Here is an 18,202-nt window from a genome sequence, read left to right on the forward strand (position 1 = left end):
ATAAGAGGCGATCAACGACGTCAAGGTCGGTCGGGCGTAAATAAGTGTAGTTTGCTGTTATGTGGCGAGCAACAACAGTTCTTTTATTTCTGGGTCATAAGCAAGAACAGGTTTTCCTAAGTGAAATTTTCGTGGTCGGCATATCTGTGTATCGGTCAAATTCGAAGTTGCCTAGTTAGTAATCTCTCCGTTTACTTCTGCCCTTCTTCAATTTTCGATTTTTGGGTATGGAGAATACGAATCGATTTTGGCTTTTCCAATTTTTCTCAAAAAGGCAAAAAAATCTCATTAGAAAATCCTACGATGTTATCGAGCATAAGTTAATAGTAAATATGACGCGGTGTCGTACAAAACTGAAAAAGTAGACGAAAATACAGAGTTAAGGTTGCGATTAAATTGTTGGAACTTTAAGACCAATCAACACCGCAGGAACGAATCCGTTTCAAATCACATGCTAATCTAGTAATTATTAATTTTAAATTCGGTTTATTTTTCCTCTCTCCTTTGCATATTCTTCTGACGAATTTTGTTGCGATTTGATTTGGTTTCGTTCATGTTCGAATTCTCATGCGGGTCTCTTTCGACTTCGTGAAAAGTTGAGCCCAATTGACCCGAGATTGCCGCCATTTGACCTTCGGTTATGGCAAGGGCGACCCATGGACCGCCGAATAAGGAAAAATCCGATCTCATTAGTGAAGAAGTTACGAGCCTCTACGGACAAAGTTGGCATGCAGCCGCGTGCCGACACGTGTAATACCCATGCAAGCCCGCCAAATTCGGTCGGGGTTATGACATTTCCATGCGAACTCAGGTCCTTCCAAAAGGAGGAGGAAAAAAATACAGACTGCAAAATTATATCTCGGCGATTTTATAATCACACTTGTTTCTATAACGATAGTTATGGTTTTTTTTTTTTTTTTGGTAAAGGTAAATGTGTATATAACTTTCCACAGCGCTAATTACAAAGAGAATGCCGCACACAAAATCCTCGTACCCCAAATGACACAAGAAAGTGTCATAGCGGGTGCACACAAAATCCTCGTACGATAGTTATGGTTTAAGCCGAGTATTTGGGAAAATTGTCCAAAAGGATCTTAAATCTAACGCAAATTTAGTTTTCAACATTTCTATTATGCCGATATAGTTTTAAATCTTTTGACGATTTGATAATGTGGCTCTTCGGACCGATTTTGGCAGGAAATCGCAGATTTGGATGTTGACCATCTTTCGTGGCACAGACAGTGATGATGTGGACGGTCATTACAATTATTTTTCGTTTTTTTTTTCTTGACTATTCCCTCTTTTTTTTTTCTCCCCCTATTTGCCTTTGCCGGTCACCGGCCATTAGCAATGACCAGTGAGGGGGAATTTTTGCTAGATTCGAGCAACTCGACCGGCGGAGGGAAATAAAAAAAAATAACAAAAAGGAAAGGAAAAAAAATAACAACATCGATCTTTTTATGAAAAATATACAAATTATCCACGTTGGTGCCCACTAAGGCATGCGGGGTGGGCGGTGTTGACCGGAGCTTTTTCCTATCAAAATTAGTCGCAAGGACTAAATTGACAAATTACGAAAATATTTAGGACTAAACCGTTCAAATTAAAAGGTTTATGAATGGATTAGTCGTCATGCAATAAGTTCAGGACTTTTTGAACAATTATTTTTCGGGACAGAGTGGGTTTATGACGTGTGATACTTTTTTCCCTCCGCGTTCTTATTTTCCAATTTTATTCGGCACACGAACTACGGAAATTTATGATTTTATAAAATCCCATTTTGTGATTGTTTCTTTTTTTTTCCCTTGCGACGCAAGCTCCATTTCAAAGCTGTCGCTCGCGCTCACTCTCTCTCTCTCTCTCTCTCTCTCTCCTCCAACATCGCCACATCTTCCTCCCCGCCATATTTCTCCCCTCGCGACAGAAAACTGCTTCTGCACAACGCCATCTCTCTCTCTAACGAATCCTAACCAATCGTCTTTCTCTCTCCTCTCCCATCACCGCCCCCCGCGAGTTCTCCTTCCGATCGCCGGCCACCACCTCCGCCGCTGATACTCCGTTTGTCCCCACCACGCATGCACGAACGCTACCGCAGCACCATCGGTTCCGACTGCTGAAGGATTTTTTCTTTTTTCCTGCGCTAGTGCTTCTCGCGATGGCCATGAGCGGAGAGAAGAGCAATGGCCGTTGCTTCCTCTATGTTTTGGTGTTCTTGGTCCTGATCGCGCTGTGCTCGTTGCCGCTTGTCGCGCGTGCCGCTGAGGACGGGGAATCCGCAGGTGGCGATCAGGCGGCGACTCAGCTCTTCGCCCAGCTCTTGTACAGCCAGGTCTCCAATTTCACGTCGATTTTCCGCGACGACATTGTCAAGAATTTCGGTTTCTGCATTCAGGACGTGTAAGTTCGCGCTCGCTTTTCTGTCCGTCCTTCTTATCCGCTTTTAACAATGTCACCATCTGTTAGAAGAGAATATCATTGCTACCATAGTACGCACAACGCGGGGATTGGGCATCATGTAGAGATAAATCGTTCCATAGACTCTGGATGTATTCTGGATATAGTAAAAAAATCAATTCAAAACATGCGCGATCCATGTCTTCTCACATGGATGCTGAAATAACATGATATGTCTGCTCTGTTGGATTGAGTCCAGGCATTAGTTTTCCATCGTCGAAATCCACGTAGTTGTCTATCGAAATTCTTGTGTTGATCTTGATTTTATGTGACATTTTCGGTTGATTTTGTCTGCCAGGGATGCTGACTGGAATGACGCATTCAATTTTACCTCAGACTTGACTTTTTTAACTTCTTGCGCTAAAGAAACGAAAGGTATGATGATGATCATCTCGCAAATGTGTCCAAAAGAGCTGTTTATTTCAATTCTTCTATCTTCTTTCGTCGTACTTGCACAGAAATCGGTCGGAAGTCTTGAAAAATCTCTGTTATTTACAATGTCAAAGAAAGATACATGAAGTAGTCAGGAGTAATGAGGAGGTGAACAAGTGCTCGTCCAAAGTTTTTACAATTGTCCCAGGAATGTCAATGCAGATGTTCTGATGAGGCTTTAACAGTGGTGCTGTATTGATTGTTCGACAATGAGTGCTCTCCATGCTCTCCTGATATCCTATTGTTGGACAGGAGATCTTTCACAGCGCTTGTGCACGGCAGCGGATATAAAGTTTTACTTCAATAGTTTCTTCACCGCTAAGAGATCCAGCTACTTGAAACCTAACAAGAACTGCAATCTTACGTCTTGGATTCCGGGATGTGAACCGGGATGGGCTTGTAGTGCTGATTCCGATAAGAAAATCGACCTAAAGAATTCCAAGGACATGCCTGCTCGAACTAGCAATTGTGCTCCTTGTTGTGAAGGTTTCTTCTGTCCTCATGGAATGACTTGCATGATACGTAAGTATCTGTCACACACTCAAGGTTAAAGATTTTCGAAATAGATTAGTTTTCCTTGACCCAAAGAAGAATAAAAAAAGAGATAATTTCAAGTCTATTTTCTCCTTCCCATTTTTTTAAATCGCATGGGGGAGATATCAACAACCATCATGTCAATTTCTCAGTTGCAACGGAAAGGAGGAGAAACTGTTGAAAGATGGAGACATTGCTTAAACATCTGTTTCCAAGTTGTTTTCTCAATTCTGTCTTCTCTCTTTGCAATTTCCTATGACGGCTAAACTTTCACCTGAAGCTTTGAATTTCGATTGCTGAATGGTGGATAATTTTGTTGTTGAACATGCACGTCCTACTTTTTGGTCTTTTATTTCAAGAAGCGCTGCAAGAAATGATTTTGCACAACTATGCCGCGAAGCAATTGACTGTTCCCTTTCGTCTGTATTGCACATCCAGAGAAGACTTATTTGCTAAACAACTTTTTACTTGAACTCGTACAAATAGTTAGACTTTGTGATCCATGTTACTTATGAAATCGTGATTTCTCAACAACATGTTACAAGCCCTTGTGCTAATGGTTGCAGCCTGCCCATTGGGTGCTTATTGTCCTCTTGCCAAACTCAATAAAACCACCGGTGTTTGCGATCCGTAAGCCCTAATCCTTTTCTAGAACCTCTTCTTAACTTTTAATGCTATGCTTAGCATGCATTGATGTTTATTAGCAGAACCTTTCTGCAGGTACCATTACCAGCTTCCACCTGGGCAACCGAACCATACTTGTGGAGGAGCAGATGTGTGGGCTGATATTGGTAGTAGCAGTGAGGTATTCTGTTCAGCAGGATCATACTGTCCGTCTACTATCCAAAAAAATTCTTGCAGTAAGGGGTATTGAGAATTGTCCCTCATCTTACTAACGCTCAAGTTTGTTGCTACATGCGCTAAAAAATCATCACATATACTAGAAGTCAATGCCTATCTTGATCTCTCTTTCTTTGCTACTAACACTTTCATTTGAATGTTTTCTTTCAGACATTTCTGCAGAACAGGGTCTACATCTGAACAAGGTGAGTACATGCCGTGAAAGACTTAAGCATCCCCTTTGATTTTAAATGCATTGCAGCGTGAGGAGAATAGTCACAATGTTTAAATAGATGCTTAGAACCTACATAGCTTCAGTAAATCTAGAGAGATAGCCAATCCAATTATATGGAAAGAAGACTTTTGACCCACTGGCGGTTCAACTTTACTAGGACTCCCAGTTTCTCCTTCCGGGAAGTAAATTAAGGGCAATCCTGTGGTTGAGTATGTTACATGCACTCTGCAAGTGCATCCATTCCCTTGCTGGTCGACATCTTCCATGCTAATGGTCACGTACTTTCCAAAGTATGTCTGTTTGAGGTTTATATACAAAAAGTTTTCACAGATAGTTCCTGGTTTTCACAATATCTAAGCAGCATTGACTAGGAATATCCAGTAAAAATACTCATTAGTTGATTGAATACCCTGAAAACATGGAAGAAGAAGAAGAAGAGGAAGAAGAAGAAGGTGCTATTTTACACTTGGGTAATGACGAGTAATTAGAATGAGAGATGCTTTACACATGCTGAGGTGGGTGTCCCATCTATTCTCCACTAGCCCTGTTGGTTAGAGGACCCTCATGAACTTATTTGAATTTGCAGGTTGTTTTGAGTTTGCAAAATGTGAACCAAAATCAGAAAATCAGAATATCACTGCATATGGTCTCATGCTTTTTGTGAGTGAGCGGTTTATCCTTCTATTGCGAATACCTCTTTCCTCCTAAGTTCACTATTTTTCCGCAGACGATTACAGACATTTCATGTTTAAATGCAGGCTGGACTAAGTGTTATGCTTGTTGTTATATATAACTGCTCAGACCAAGTTCTTGCTACTCGAGAGAAAAGACAAGCCAAATCACGGGAAAAAGCTGTGAGAAGCGTAAGAGAAACCGCTCAAGCCCGTGAAAAATGGAAATCTGCAAGAGACGTAGCCAAGAAACATGCGCTTGGGCTCCAAACGCAGCTATCGCGGACATTTTCTCGCAGGAAATCTACAAAGCAACCAGATTCAAGAGGTCTGTTTCAAGCTAAACCTGGAAGTGATGCAGCCCTGCCACCATTTGCACCTGGTGGGTCAGGTAAGCCTGAGCAATCATCTTCAGGAGCTAAAGGGAATAAGAAGGATAAAAACAACCTCACGCAGATGATGCATGCAATTGAGGCAGACCCCGAGAGTAACGAAGGCTTCAATCTTGAGATTGGGGATAAGAATCTGAAAAAGAACATGCCAAGGGGCAAGCAATTGCATACCCATAGCCAAATCTTCAAGTATGCATACAATCAAATTGAGAAGGAAAAAGCTTTGCAAGAGAAGAACAAAAACTTAACCTTCTCTGGAGTAATTTCCATGGCAACTGATATCGACATCAGAAAAAGACCAACCATTGAGGTTGCTTTTAAGGATTTAACCCTTACATTGAAAGGGAAAAAGAAGCACCTTCTGAGATGTGTAACTGGGAAAATATCACCTGGCCGCGTTTCTGCTGTTATGGGCCCATCCGGCGCTGGAAAAACTACGTTTCTTTCTGCTTTGGCTGGAAAGGTAACTGGGTGCACCATGAGTGGCATGATTCTTATAAATGGGAAAGTAGAATCAATCCATTCATACAAGAAAATTATTGGTTTCGTGCCCCAAGATGATATAGTGCATGGAAACTTGACTGTGGAGGAAAACCTTTGGTTCAGCGCAAGATGCAGGTACTTGGTTATCTTGGCTGTCTGTAGCTTGAATATCTTTTATGGAATTCTGGATTGTGCACAGCAATGGATAGAGGAAAAAAACGTGCTTTATTTTTGCTGGCTATTAGTTTCTCTCATGCTCAGTGGCATCATCTTTGCAAGGATTAAGCTTGTACGGATCACGGATCCCATTCACATGTATTATTTTGATGTATGTCATTGCAAGATTAGATGCCAGTGGCATTCACCCAATATAAATTGGTTGCATCTAGGATGAGATCCCCTTCTTTATGCAGTTTCTCCTGGCTGTGCTTGACCTAGATTCTTTGATGTACTTTTGTCATATCCGTGCAGCCTCCAGTTATTTCACTCTTATTGGCGAGTATCTTAGCTAACTGAGCTGCAGAATTTTCATGTACTTCCAATTCACTTTTAGTAACCAGTGGCCACGATGATATCTTAAAGTTTAAATTCTTTCTTCATTCACACGTTTTTATTGAAATTTTTCCAGCAGCACAGCAATAATTTCATTGGTTTCTGATTAGTGTAGACTCTCTGCGGATCTGCCAAAGGCAGAAAAGGTTCTAGTTGTTGAACGAGTTATTGAATCCCTGGGGCTACAGGCTGTGCGGGACTCTCTCGTTGGTACAGTGGAGAAGCGTGGGATCTCTGGAGGTCAAAGGAAACGAGTAAATGTTGGTCTGGAAATGGTCATGGAGCCTTCACTTCTGATATTAGATGAGCCGACGTCTGGTTTGGATAGTTCATCTTCTCTGTTACTTCTCAGAGCTCTACGACGTGAAGCTCTTGAAGGGGTGAATGTTTCCATGGTTGTCCACCAACCAAGGCAAGTTGCTGATGATATATCCTTTCAATTCCTTTGCCTTATACAGAACGATTTGTCCGATATCTACAGTATCTGTTTTATACTCTGTTTATTTATCTAACCTGGATTATCTGCTTTTTGCTATGTCCTTGAACCTAGAGCGTGGTTAATGAGGTAGACCTTTTTTTTTTTTTGCAGCTATGCATTGTTTAGGATGTTCGACGATTTGATACTTTTAGCCAAAGGCGGCCTAACAGTATACCATGGTTCAGTGAAGAAAGTTGAGGAGTACTTTTCAAGCCTAGGGATCACTGTACCTGAGCGGGTTAACCCTCCAGATCACTACATTGATATTTTGGAAGGCATAGTAAAACCGAGCACGAGCTCTGGGGTCAATTATAAACAACTTCCTGTCAGGTGGATGCTGCACAATGGGTATGCTGTACCCCATGACATGTTAAAGCTAGTCGATGGAATGTCATCCACTGCCGGTGAGGATTCAGCTCATGGAGGGAATGCTGGTGAGGCTGGAATAGAAGAACAATCTTTCGCCGGAGATCTATGGCAGGATGTCAAGCTTAATGTTGAACGGAAAAGGGATGATATACAGCAAAATTTCTTAAAGACGAAGGACTTATCTGATAGGGTTACGCCTGGTGTTCTGCTACAGTATAAGTACTTCCTAGGGAGGTAAATTCTTCCCTCTTTGACTACTTACTCTTACCTCCTTAGGCCAATCATCCAGTTCTACTTGAAAGGAAAAGTAATTAACTTTGTTACAGAGATTGAAAATCATTAATAGATATTCTCCCTTGAACGAGAAGGTATTTCATATGACGGTTACACCACACAGTAGTAACACGCAGTGTACCAAGTCAATCACAAATGAGTGATCCTCGATTTAAGTGCCATCTGGATGAGAAAATGCCGTACAGGCAGTGGGATTGGTTGCTCACAGCACGTCAGCTGTGTATACGATGCAGAGAATGCTTCCCCCCTCTTCAATGCTCTGCCTTCTCTTTGGCCTTGCTTATATATTCTTCAATTTGAAAGGGTCATTTATTGTTAAATCCCAAAACATTCTTTCTGTGATTCTTTTTGCCACTCATGCTTTATTATCTTGAGATCCTAGGATTGTGGTTTCAAACACTTCTATGTACGGTGGTACTGAGTTGGACTCATTGTGCAATTTGATTTCTTCAGAGTTGGCAAGCAGCGGCTGCGAGACGCTAGGATCCAAGCTGTAGATTACTTGATATTATTGCTGGCTGGAGTCTGTTTAGGAACACTTGCGAAAGTTAGCGACGAGACATTTGGGGCCCTTGGGTACACATATACCGTTATAGCTGTGTGTAAGTATACATACCTTTTAGCATTGAAACTCCTCTTTTTTATAATGTCATTGAAAATGGGACATCTAACAAGGGAACTTGCAGATGCATCTCTTGGAGTACTAATTCAAATTTTGTGAACTTTCAGCTCTGCTCTGTAAGATTGCAGCTTTGAGATCATTTTCACTGGACAAGTTACATTACTGGAGAGAGAGCTCTTCTGGCATCAGCGCCCTAGCTTACTTTTTGTCGAAGGACACGATCGACCATTTCAACACAGTCATTAAGCCTTTGGTCTACCTTTCTATGTTCTATTTCTTCAACAATCCAAGATCCTCTTTCATAGACAACTATATAGTTCTGGTCTGTTTAGTGTACTGCGTGACAGGAATGGCATACGTATTCGCCATCTTTTTTGAGCCTGGTCCAGCCCAACTGGTGAGTGTTTGATGAGCCACATGGACTGCTCATTTTCTGTTACATTGCCCCTCGACACTGCTGATCCCATTTTTCGTTGTGCAGTGGTCGGTTCTTCTTCCTGTTGTGTTGACCCTCATTGCTACACGTGATAGTACTGATAACACATTCGTGGAGATCATAGCAGAGTTGTGCTACCCAAAGTGGGCTTTGGAAGCATTTGTGATAGCAAATGCGAAAAGGTATTCACTCTCATCTAAATGTGCAAAACTCCGTGATGCTTTCTCGACAGATAACTGAATCCTTCTTTATTTTTATTTTTTTGACACCGTGAACTTTCAGATATGGTGGAGTGTGGCTAATAACACGATGTGGTTCGCTCATGAAAAGCGGCTATGATCTTAATCACTGGAGTCTCTGTTTAGTCTTCCTAGTTCTTATGGGCATAGCTTGCCGTATCATTGCTCTCACTTGCATGGTCATTCTCCAAAAGAAATAGATTTAGCCAATACTTCTTTGAGACGGTGGAGAAAACCAACCCCAGCATGATCGGCTTTTTCCAGGACCCACAGCCAGTGGCAGAGTTCTCAACGACAGCCAATGACCTTTCAGAAGATGCAAAAACTCTCAAAACTCCCCAAGGCTTTGCCTAATACAGGCAGAGGATTTATATCCGATTGGTGTATATGGGCATCCTGCAAGGTTCAGGAAGGAACTTGTTTCCACCATGCTGAACTGAAGTAACGGGAACCCCAAGTGTGTGTATGTGTACAAAATTAGGAGATGAGTCATGGAAGTACACTTTTCTAAGTTATGCTCTTGAGATATGGGATGAATTTTCTTTATGGTTCCAATTCCTGTCCACAGCATCCTACTTATGTCAGGCACGGATCGTCCTGAATCCTCGCACTTTTGCAACTCGTCGTACATAGAGAGAAAACCCGGCAAGAATTTCATTCTTTCGTTCTTCCAAGGGCTCGGTCGCCCCATTTGAACTCAGATATGTATTCAAGTTGGCCTCTGAATCATCTGATGCACCTAAACAGGCAGTAACTGCACTGCACCTTCTCAAAGCCGAGTTTCGCAATGCCATATTTCTGTTGTCCCCCACTGTTGCACTTGTTCCCAATAGGGCCAGAGGATAACCGAATCGAGCTTCCACGATAAACGGGAGACAATGGGTTTGAACTATTGACATCCCGTGAGCTGCGATTTCTCTAATATAATCGACTCGCCATTGAAACTTGTGGCCGGATTTTAGGAGCTCGACAGTAATTTTTTCGAAAAGCCAAGGAGCCCACTATTCTCTAATATAATCTATTCAAATCAGATCGACAAAAGTAGGAAAAAACAAAAGTAAAAAAGGAAGAGAGAAAAAGCTCGAGAAGGTATGTAACCGCTAAAAAGCAAAACTTCGGAGAGACCAGAATTGCAAGCTACGTCAGAGCGACTCGACTCGATTCGTTCCTCCTAACTCGTGTCGATTGCACGACCGGGTGGAACAGAGACCAAGTCCCACCACCTACACCAACACCAACAGCGACGGTTACTTCAACCCCAACCCGTCGCCGAAAACTCCCTCGCACCCTCTCCCTCTTCCCTCTTCCCTCTGCCTCTCCTTCACACCCCCACTCGCACACCCGTCAACTTTTCACGTAGCTCCAGCAATCATCACCGCACGCCACCAACCGCAACCGGCCACTCTTCCTTCGATCCCAAGTTTCTCTCCCACCACCACCATCACCAGAAAAGCTCAGCCTCAGCCATCATCCTCTCCTGTTTCGACTCCCGTCACTCTTCGTCGCGCTGGAGGTGAAAGAAGCTCAAGCCGGGGTGCAGCGAGGTCTCTCTCATGGCTGGCCACGGGGATCGCTCTTCGTCGTTGTCCGAGATCGTAAGTGTGTGCGCAGTTGCTCTGTTTCAGCTCGAGAACGACGATCGGGCTGGTTATTCGTAGCGTGTCTCGGTGCTCTGTTTCTGGGGTTCCAACAGCGCTCTGTTAAACGATCAATTTGTTTGGTCCAACGTATTATTTATCTGTTTACTGTGTGCTCTTGTGTCCTAACCATTGACATGACGATGAACGTGTTGGTTTTCTTCTCCGAGTTTAGAGCTAATGACGACTTGAGTGTCTGGCACGATTCATCATCATCAGTTTCAGAGAGAAACAGAGAAGCTCTTTTGAGAATTTTCGGGGAGAGAATGTTTTTCTTTTGTTCCTTACAAAAAAAAAAAAAAAATGTTTTTCTTTTGCATCAGGTCATGTGCTTAAGTAGTGGATTTCGCTCTCCTCTTTCGTAATAATTAGAAGATAAATCAACTGAATAATTTGTGGTTAGCTTCTTGAATCATAACATGTATTTCGTTTACTACGAATGCCGTGGCATGACAGTAAAAAAGTCTTAACGAGTCTCTGCGAGTTTTCGCTTAGTGATGCAATAGTTGTTGATCACGCAGAGAAAGAAGCAGCTCAATGAACAGAAAAAGAAGTAGCAGCTGGAGAGAGAGGTAATGTAGTTGGATTTGGGCACCTGTTCTTGATCAGTTTAAAGGATCTGCAAAATTCATAACAGCAAAATGTAGGCTCGTGCCCATTAAAGAAGAGATCAAAAGGGCTTCGATCCCCCATAAATTGCATAACCTACAGCCAATGTCTGACCCATAGGCATCAGATGCTCCTCCAAGATTTACCGGCTGGAGTTCATTCCATAGACGGTAGAGCATTAAAAGGAGAACTAAATATTGGACCATGCCTGTCCTTTCGCACTATGCACTTGCTGTCACCCCCCAGTTTGTCAGACAATTAAAGCGACACAGTTCAAGAAAGAGAATTAAGGATGCAATGCAAATTTGGTGACGTTTCTCCCTTTGTTGCAGTTAAGTATGTGATTGTTCTGTTCATGTGTTTCGCTTCGGTAGGTTTCGATGCTCCAACTCTTGCTGAGTCAAGAAGAGAAGGTGCGTGAGATCCTGGAGCGCGTCCAGTCCCGAAACCATGGTTCGATCATCTCGATTCCGAATTGTCTTCCACCTAAGGTTACGTCCATCTTCCGAATCCCCGTTATTTATTAGACTCTTTTTGACAGAAGGAATGGATTGTGGTGTAGAGAATATGTTTTGGGGTTCAAGACTTCATGGAAAGGAATGTATCGCAGCATGGTCTTTGGTATCATAGGGTCTAGCTTGTATATAAACTTGAGCCTTTGTCTGACAAAAGAGTTGAGAATCAGCCTTAGCAGTACAGTGTATGGTTCAAAGTAGAGTCGGTACATCGCGATCCATCCATCTTCGGAGTTCCGACCATCTATGCGCGCGGAGCCTACTTGAATTCCGTGTTTGATTCACTAGGAAGCGCAGCGTGTTACCTTGTTTTAAACAAGAAACCTTTTGATCATCTCAAATATTCAGAACTGTATTTTGGAGATAACATGTTCCAATTCATGATTATCAGCACCTTTGCCGGTGTAGTAACTTGGTTAAGTCTCCATTGGCGAAAAAGGAAACAATAATTTGTCTTAAGGGGCATTAAGACATTGTTTGGCACGAAAACTATCTTTGAACTCATTGTTTGTTATACAGATGAAGGAGATATTAGCAGAGTTGGCAATGGTCGAGGACGAGATAGTCCGACTCGAAGACGAAAAAAGCCGGCTTCAAGCTAATTTAAAGCATGAAGAAGAAGCTACCAAGGAAGCAAGGTCCAGACAGACGAAGGTACCCGAAATCCCGAGCGATCCTCATCCTGCTTCTGGCTATCCATCATACACACCAAGTCCGAGCCCCTTGAACGGAGTTGTCCCTGAGAGGATGGCCTTTGAGACCAAAGCATTGCATTTCATAAGCAAAGCCATCAAAGGGGATTACAATCTCAACGACTTCACTCTGATCGAGAAGACGGGCAATTCAAGACAGTTCTCCGATCAGAAGGAGAATAATTTCCTCGAGGATGCTAAGTTTCACGACAATCGTGTGAGAAAAAGCCGGATGCTGAAGCCGACCTTGCCATTGCAAGACCTAAGACACCCTACGCCTAAGGTAAAACTGGCGCGTCTTTCATAATTAGTCCATTTGTGTTTTTTGGATGAATGCACACCGCTCTCCTTGAGCTTATCAGAAGACAATGTTCGATCGATATCCACGACCATCTTGAAGCATTATTGTTCTCGCATTAAATCAAGATGACTTTCTTTTCAGCCGAGGGAACGAAGGCAGGAGACTCCTCTGAAGTCGCCGCCACCTATGTTCATGCCGAGTCCAATGAAAGTAGAAGACAATAAGCAAAAGTGGGAACCCAACAAGCTATCTGAGAACATTATGAAGTGCCTGAACTTCATTTTCGTAAGGCTACTCAGAACGTCGAGAGCAATGGAGTTAGAGAAGTTGGGTCCGATTTCCCGGTCACTGAACTCGTCTCTCAACTCAAGGAGCTTCAGAGTCGAGACTGGGCTGAGTTCAAGGCAACAAGATCCGTACGGTGTGTTTGAGATGGAGGACTCTATCCCGAGAGACATCGGGCCTTACAAGAACCTAGTCAGATTTACCGCGAGTTCTATGGATCCTAAGTGCATTTCTTCCTCAAGTTCCATTCCCTTGCTAAAGAAGTTGAGGTACAAAACATCTCTGCTACAAAAAACTCTAATGCACATGGAAAGAGATGCTCGGTTTTAAAAATTTCTCGCGACTCATTGCTTATATAACTGCAATTCTCAATCTGAATGTCTCCAGGGACTTAATGAGTCATCTCAAGACATTGGATCTAAGATTCTTGACAAATCAACAGAAGCTGGCATTCTGGATCAACATGTACAACGCTTGTGTCATGCATGTATAACTTGATAAACAGACAATTTACCTTCCAGTGGATAGATTTTGTCGAGTGTTGTTGTACAGTTCTCTTCTCCTACGTCTGTATATATCCCGGCTTTGCGTTTTTCTTACAGGGTTTTCTGCAGCACGGGGCACCTTCTACTCCAGAAAAGCTGCTGATGCTGATGAACAAGGTGCGCTCACGGAATGTCTAGTAAAAAGTCTCAAACTTTCTAATACAGATCAATGGAGAAATGCATCTTACTTAAATGTCTTTTGAGTTCAGGCCACTCTCAATATCGGAGGAAACACGATAAACGCCCAAGCGATAGAGCATTTCATCTTGAGGAAGCCCACAGCTTCTAAAGTTATAGAGGTGATGACCTGCGAGTTGGTAAATTCATCTGTGTAAATCTGATATAACAAAAGCCGCCTTCTTCTGCAGTATCACAGAAAAGTCGAAAAGGATTCCAAAGAAGACTTCGTCCGAGAAGTCTATGGGCTCGAGAACACGGATCCTAACGTCACCTTCGCTCTTTGCTGTGGAACCCGTTCATCCCCTGCTGTGAGTCGGCCGACTGAACATGCATACGTGATCGGGGTGACACCGAGTTCTCGAATTCTAAAGAACCCTGAAACTTGCAGGTGAGGATATACACTGCAGACGGGGTCGCGGCCGAGCTAGAGAAGTCGAAGCTGGAGTACTTGCAGGCCTCCGTGGTGGTCATGGCTGCGAAAAGGATCGCGTTCCCGGAGCTTCTGCTCCGGAACATGCGCGACTTCGCGGCAAGCCCGGACTCCCTGGTCGAGTGGGTCTGCCACCAGCTGCCCACGTCCGGGACACTCAGGAAATCCATCGTGGACTGCTTCCAGCGCCGCAACGGGGGCAAGGCGGCGCCGATCTCGGTCCAGAAGATACCGTACGACCACGAGTTCCAGTATCTCCTGGCCATGTAATTCACGTTCTTCTCCTCCTCCGGTCATGGCCCTGTAAAAAAAAAAAAAAAATCTAATAAAGCGAGATGCCGAAGATCAAGACTTTCACTTTTGTTCGTCATTGCAATCGTCATGTCTACTTCCCCGGTCGGAGATGTCGACTCCACAGACCAGATGGCACGCGTTCATCTTTTGACCTTTTTTTTTATTTTTTTATTTCCTTCTCTTATTGATGATTTAATTGATGAGTTACGTGCTTTATTTTCCTAGAGAGCGAATGACCATCACATCAATCGGAAGATCTATCTCCTATGTTTTTGTTTCGTGACTTTCATGAGCTTTGTCTAGCTAAAAATACGGGGTTAAACAAAGATTTAGTCATCTAAGTTTCATTATGCACGCAATTCGATTTTAAGTTCATGTAATAAAGTTAGTTCTCTAAATTTTTGGGCTTGTGCAATCAAGCGCATTGTTTCACCATCATAAATCGTCAAGTTGCTACGAGAATTTTTTTTTCCTTATTTTTTTTCTCATTTGTTTTCTGCACATTCCGCATTAGCACCATTGCCGTTTTGTGTCATATAGGCAATGGCGCTCGCATCACAAATTCGACAGTTTAATTAGAGTAGCCGATCCAAGGATTTGATTGCACAATCGAAAAAGTCAAAAGAGGATTCCATCACACAAAAGGATCAAATTGCACAAAACAATAAATACTTAAATCAATAGACAAGCCTTAAAATAGAAATAAATAAAAAAATCTTTCGATTTGTTCATTCAAAACCCCATCAAATTTATAATTTCAACAAATCATGAGAAATTTCATATGATACTAATCTAAAAGAATATAGGATTAGATGCCTGCCTTAGCTACATGACACACACCTAATCTACAAACAAAACATTTCTTCTTTGCCCAAAAGAAAACAATCGTTCAAACTTAAACTAATAGGAATTGACCCGCCAAACTAAATTAAACTAATTGGGAAGACTCCAAAATCCCATCCGAACTCAAACTCCCGTTCAAAATCAGACAATTGTATAACCCAAATCCAGTCCTATCTCTGACCCCAAAATAAAATAAAAAAATCCAGTCCTGTCCCATCATATATGATCTTGACCCCCTCCATTCCCAAAATCCCACAACAACCTCCACAAGAAAAATTAATAAAAAAAACTTCCACGTGAAGACTAATTTAGCAGCTTAGCCATGAAGAATCAAGGACCCCCATAAAAATAATCTCAATTAATTCTAAAAGATAATCAGAGAATTTCATCGCCAACCTCATCTGGGTCCTAACGAAACCGATATGTTGGTGGGCACTTTGATGCGGTCCGACCAGCTCTTGGATTGCATGTACAATTTGGACATCTTCCCTTCGACCCGGCTCATGTCCGGTCTCCTGTCCGGATCCGCCTCCACGCACTCCAGCCCCAGCCGCACCAGCTTCTCCGCCACCTCCACCGGGAACGAGTCCCTCAGCCGCCTGTCCATCCACTTCCTCAGCCTCCCCTCCACCCCTCCTCCTCCGTCCCAGCCGTCGACTGCCGCCCTCGCGGTCTCGACGATGGAAGTCCTCACGAAGTCTCCGCTCTCCTTATCGTATTTATACTTGAATGGCTCTTCACCTGAAAATGTAATTTTTGCACGTTCGATACGGTAATAAAGAAATTTCAAAACTCTTAGTAAAAATCAAAATGGCGACGATTCCTGCATTCGCCACCTGATAGCAACTCCAAGAGCACGACCCCGAAGGAGTAGACGTCGGACTTCTGGGTCGCGACGCCCGTGACCCGGAACTCCGGCGACATGTAACCTCGGACTCCCTCGAACTGCATTCTCCGGCTGTCCGAACGCTCCATCAGCGGCGAACCCGACGGCCCCTCGCCGGCCCCCTCCTCCCGGATCTCGCCGCCCTCCGCCGGAACCGCCCGCTCCCGGAGCACGTCGTTCTCGTCCGCCTCGCCGCACAGCTGGGCGGTCCCGAAGTGGCAGATCTTGGCTTTGAACGACGGCTCCGTCACCACGATGCTGCTGCTCTTGATGTGGTTGTGGACGAGGATCATGTTGAGGCCGGTGTGGTTGTGGATGTAATCGAGGCCGTGCGCGACGTCGGCGGCGATCTGCATCCTCGACATCCAGGTGCCGAGGACCGTGAAATTGGGCATTTTAGGGTTCCGCAGGCAATCGGAGAGGCTCGCGCCGTCGACGAACTCGTAGACCAAGAAGATGTTGTTGCCGGAGACGGAGGCGCCGAGCAGCTTCGCGATGCTGACCAGGTGGCTCCGGCAGATCATCCCGAGGAGGTCCCTGAGGCGGCGCATGTCGATCTTGCGCCTGAACTTGCGCTGGAAGATGACGACGTCCTTGCCGCGGACGGAGCAGCGCCAGGAGGAGGAGGAGGAGGAGGAGGAGGATGAGGAGTGGCGGGGCTTGGCGAGGAAGTTGTTGGTGGCAGAGCGGAGCTCGGAGAAGTCGTAAATGACGGGATTGTCCGGGAGGGAGTGGCGGAAACTGGAGAGGGAGGTGCTGCTGGAGAGGGAGGAGGTGCCGGTTCCGGTGCCGGTGCCGGCGCCGGAGGAGAGCTTGGGGAAGGAGGTGGAGGTGTAGTAGCCACCGCTGGAAGAGGCGGAGGCGGAGGGGTCGGAGGGGCCGGGGGCCAATCTGGGGGTCTGGGAGGGGGAGAGTCCTGGGGTGGAGGAGGAGAGGGGTGGTCTTCTTCTGGGCTCAGTGGCTTCCACCGCCATTTTGGTCTTGCACATAGGAGCGCTCATCAAATTGCAAAAGAAGAAGAAGAGGAGGAGGAGGAGATCAAGAGGGGTAATTATTGGCGGCGGGGTTCGGAGGGTGGACGAGTTATGGACTAAACCCGGTTGCCGGGCGGAGGCGGAGGCGGCGGCGGAGGACAGCTGGAGGGAACTGGTATTTCCTCGAGGATGAGTTCCTCTCCCTTTCTAGGAAGAAAAGGGGGAGAACGAATAAACCAAAGAGGGTGGACATGGTGGAGAAAGGTCGTTCCCAAACTGTACAAGGGGGATAAGTGTCAAACTTGTCGCAAAAACACAATTCAAAATTAAAACTTATCAAATTGACGGATAAAAAAAATTTGATGTAATCAAGTATTTTTATTAACACTGTTAATTTAATTAACGAAAAATGCCGATATGATGTTTGGAAATTAATTTTTCTTTCCTACGCGGTATTTTTTTTATTCAAGTCTTAATTAAATTAAATTAAAAAAATTGAAAAAAAAAAAGAGAAAGAGAATAGCGCCATCGCCCATCATTGAAGGGGCCGGCAAGCCTTGCCAGCCCCAAGCGAGGCCTCGCTTGCTACCCTTCGCTAGGCCCGAGCGAGCGTCGATGTCACCTAGATCCGGGTGCCCTTGCCCCGGGCCGGCAATGGTCGTTAGCGCCGCCTGGGGCCGGCAATCTCCATCACCCCTCCGGCTGGCGATGGGGGGTGGCGGTGCCCCACTATCGAGCCTCCTATTCTCTTCTTCTTCTTTTCATTTTTTTCAAACAAAATTTTAGCATTTCTTTTTTAGTTTTTTAAACCGAATTTAAATAAGATTTGAATAAAGAATAATTATAAATGCCTTGCAGGATAGAAAATAATTTAAAAATGTCACATCAACATTTTTTGCTTCGTCAAATTGACGGTGTTAGCGAAACGAATTGATTGCGTAAATTCGACAAGTTTTAGAACTCGATTGTACTTTTCGAAA

At 44.1% G+C, this 18,202-nt stretch overlaps 3 protein-coding genes and 1 long non-coding RNA gene across 5 annotated transcripts; 2 read left to right on the top strand and 2 right to left on the bottom strand.

Annotated features, from left to right (window-relative positions):
* Positions 1–1,953: 1,953 nt before the first annotated feature.
* LOC115756441 (ABC transporter G family member 28-like) lies at positions 1,954–9,578 on the top strand. Its single transcript, XM_030696219.2, has 14 exons — positions 1,954–2,397; positions 2,753–2,829; positions 3,139–3,408; positions 3,987–4,050; positions 4,141–4,287; positions 4,432–4,466; positions 5,082–5,155; positions 5,254–6,176; positions 6,709–7,005; positions 7,183–7,674; positions 8,188–8,336; positions 8,464–8,753; positions 8,838–8,974; positions 9,075–9,578. Exons 1-14 carry the CDS (start codon positions 2,156–2,158, stop codon positions 9,229–9,231), a joined length of 3,354 nt encoding a protein of 1,117 aa, XP_030552079.1. The 5' UTR covers positions 1,954–2,155; the 3' UTR covers positions 9,232–9,578.
* Positions 9,579–10,346: 768 nt separating this feature from the next.
* On the top strand, positions 10,347–14,495 carry LOC115756411. Of its 2 annotated transcripts, none has more exons than XM_048281139.1 (10): positions 10,347–10,626; positions 11,190–11,240; positions 11,652–11,768; positions 12,312–12,767; positions 12,930–13,339; positions 13,458–13,557; positions 13,673–13,732; positions 13,825–13,914; positions 13,984–14,103; positions 14,184–14,495. In XM_048281139.1, the coding sequence occupies exons 3-10, from the start codon at positions 11,658–11,660 to the stop codon at positions 14,493–14,495; spliced, it is 1,659 nt and encodes a 552-aa protein (XP_048137096.1). In that variant the 5' UTR covers positions 10,347–10,626; positions 11,190–11,240; positions 11,652–11,657. The 2 variants fall into 2 exon arrangements, with proteins under 2 accessions (XP_048137096.1, XP_030552037.1); XM_030696177.2 differs by having other exon boundaries at positions 10,348–10,626; positions 12,927–13,339.
* Positions 12,925–13,834, bottom strand: LOC125315626. Its single transcript, XR_007198886.1, has 2 exons — positions 13,585–13,834; positions 12,925–12,969 (listed from the first exon to the last, which is right to left on the bottom strand). It is a non-coding gene; the product is annotated as an uncharacterized LOC125315626 (long non-coding RNA).
* On the bottom strand, positions 14,393–17,448 carry LOC115756412 (protein LYK5). The gene is made up of 3 exons (XM_048281140.1): positions 16,199–17,448; positions 15,758–16,103; positions 14,393–14,528 (listed from the first exon to the last, which is right to left on the bottom strand). Exons 1-2 carry the CDS (start codon positions 17,247–17,249, stop codon positions 15,760–15,762), a joined length of 1,395 nt encoding a protein of 464 aa, XP_048137097.1. The 5' UTR covers positions 17,250–17,448; the 3' UTR covers positions 14,393–14,528; positions 15,758–15,759.
* Positions 17,449–18,202: the final 754 nt, after the last annotated feature.

Source organism: Rhodamnia argentea, chromosome 6, assembly GCF_020921035.1.
Source record: "Rhodamnia argentea isolate NSW1041297 chromosome 6, ASM2092103v1, whole genome shotgun sequence".
Taxonomy (NCBI): Eukaryota; Viridiplantae; Streptophyta; class Magnoliopsida; order Myrtales; family Myrtaceae; genus Rhodamnia; species Rhodamnia argentea.

Bases quoted from the DNA above. Each gene is read 5' to 3' on its own strand.
- LOC115756441 (XM_030696219.2), top strand. From the start codon at position 2,156: ATGGCCATGAGCGGAGAGAAGAGCAATGGCCGTTGCTTCCTCTATGTT. The intron at 7,675-8,187 runs GTAAATTCTTCC...TGATTTCTTCAG, and splicing joins TATAAGTACTTCCTAGGGAG to AGTTGGCAAGCAGCGGCTGC. The intron at 8,337-8,463 runs GTAAGTATACAT...GTGAACTTTCAG, and splicing joins ATATACCGTTATAGCTGTGT to CTCTGCTCTGTAAGATTGCA.
- LOC115756411 (XM_030696177.2), top strand. From the start codon at position 11,658: ATGCTCCAACTCTTGCTGAGTCAAGAAGAGAAGGTGCGTGAGATCCTG. The intron at 12,768-12,926 runs GTAAAACTGGCG...CTTTCTTTTCAG, and splicing joins TAAGACACCCTACGCCTAAG to CCGAGGGAACGAAGGCAGGA. The intron at 13,340-13,457 runs GTACAAAACATC...GAATGTCTCCAG, and splicing joins CCCTTGCTAAAGAAGTTGAG to GGACTTAATGAGTCATCTCA.
- LOC115756412 (XM_048281140.1), bottom strand. From the start codon at position 17,249: ATGAGCGCTCCTATGTGCAAGACCAAAATGGCGGTGGAAGCCACTGAG. The intron at 16,104-16,198 runs GTGGCGAATGCA...TTACATTTTCAG, and splicing joins GCTCTTGGAGTTGCTATCAG to GTGAAGAGCCATTCAAGTAT.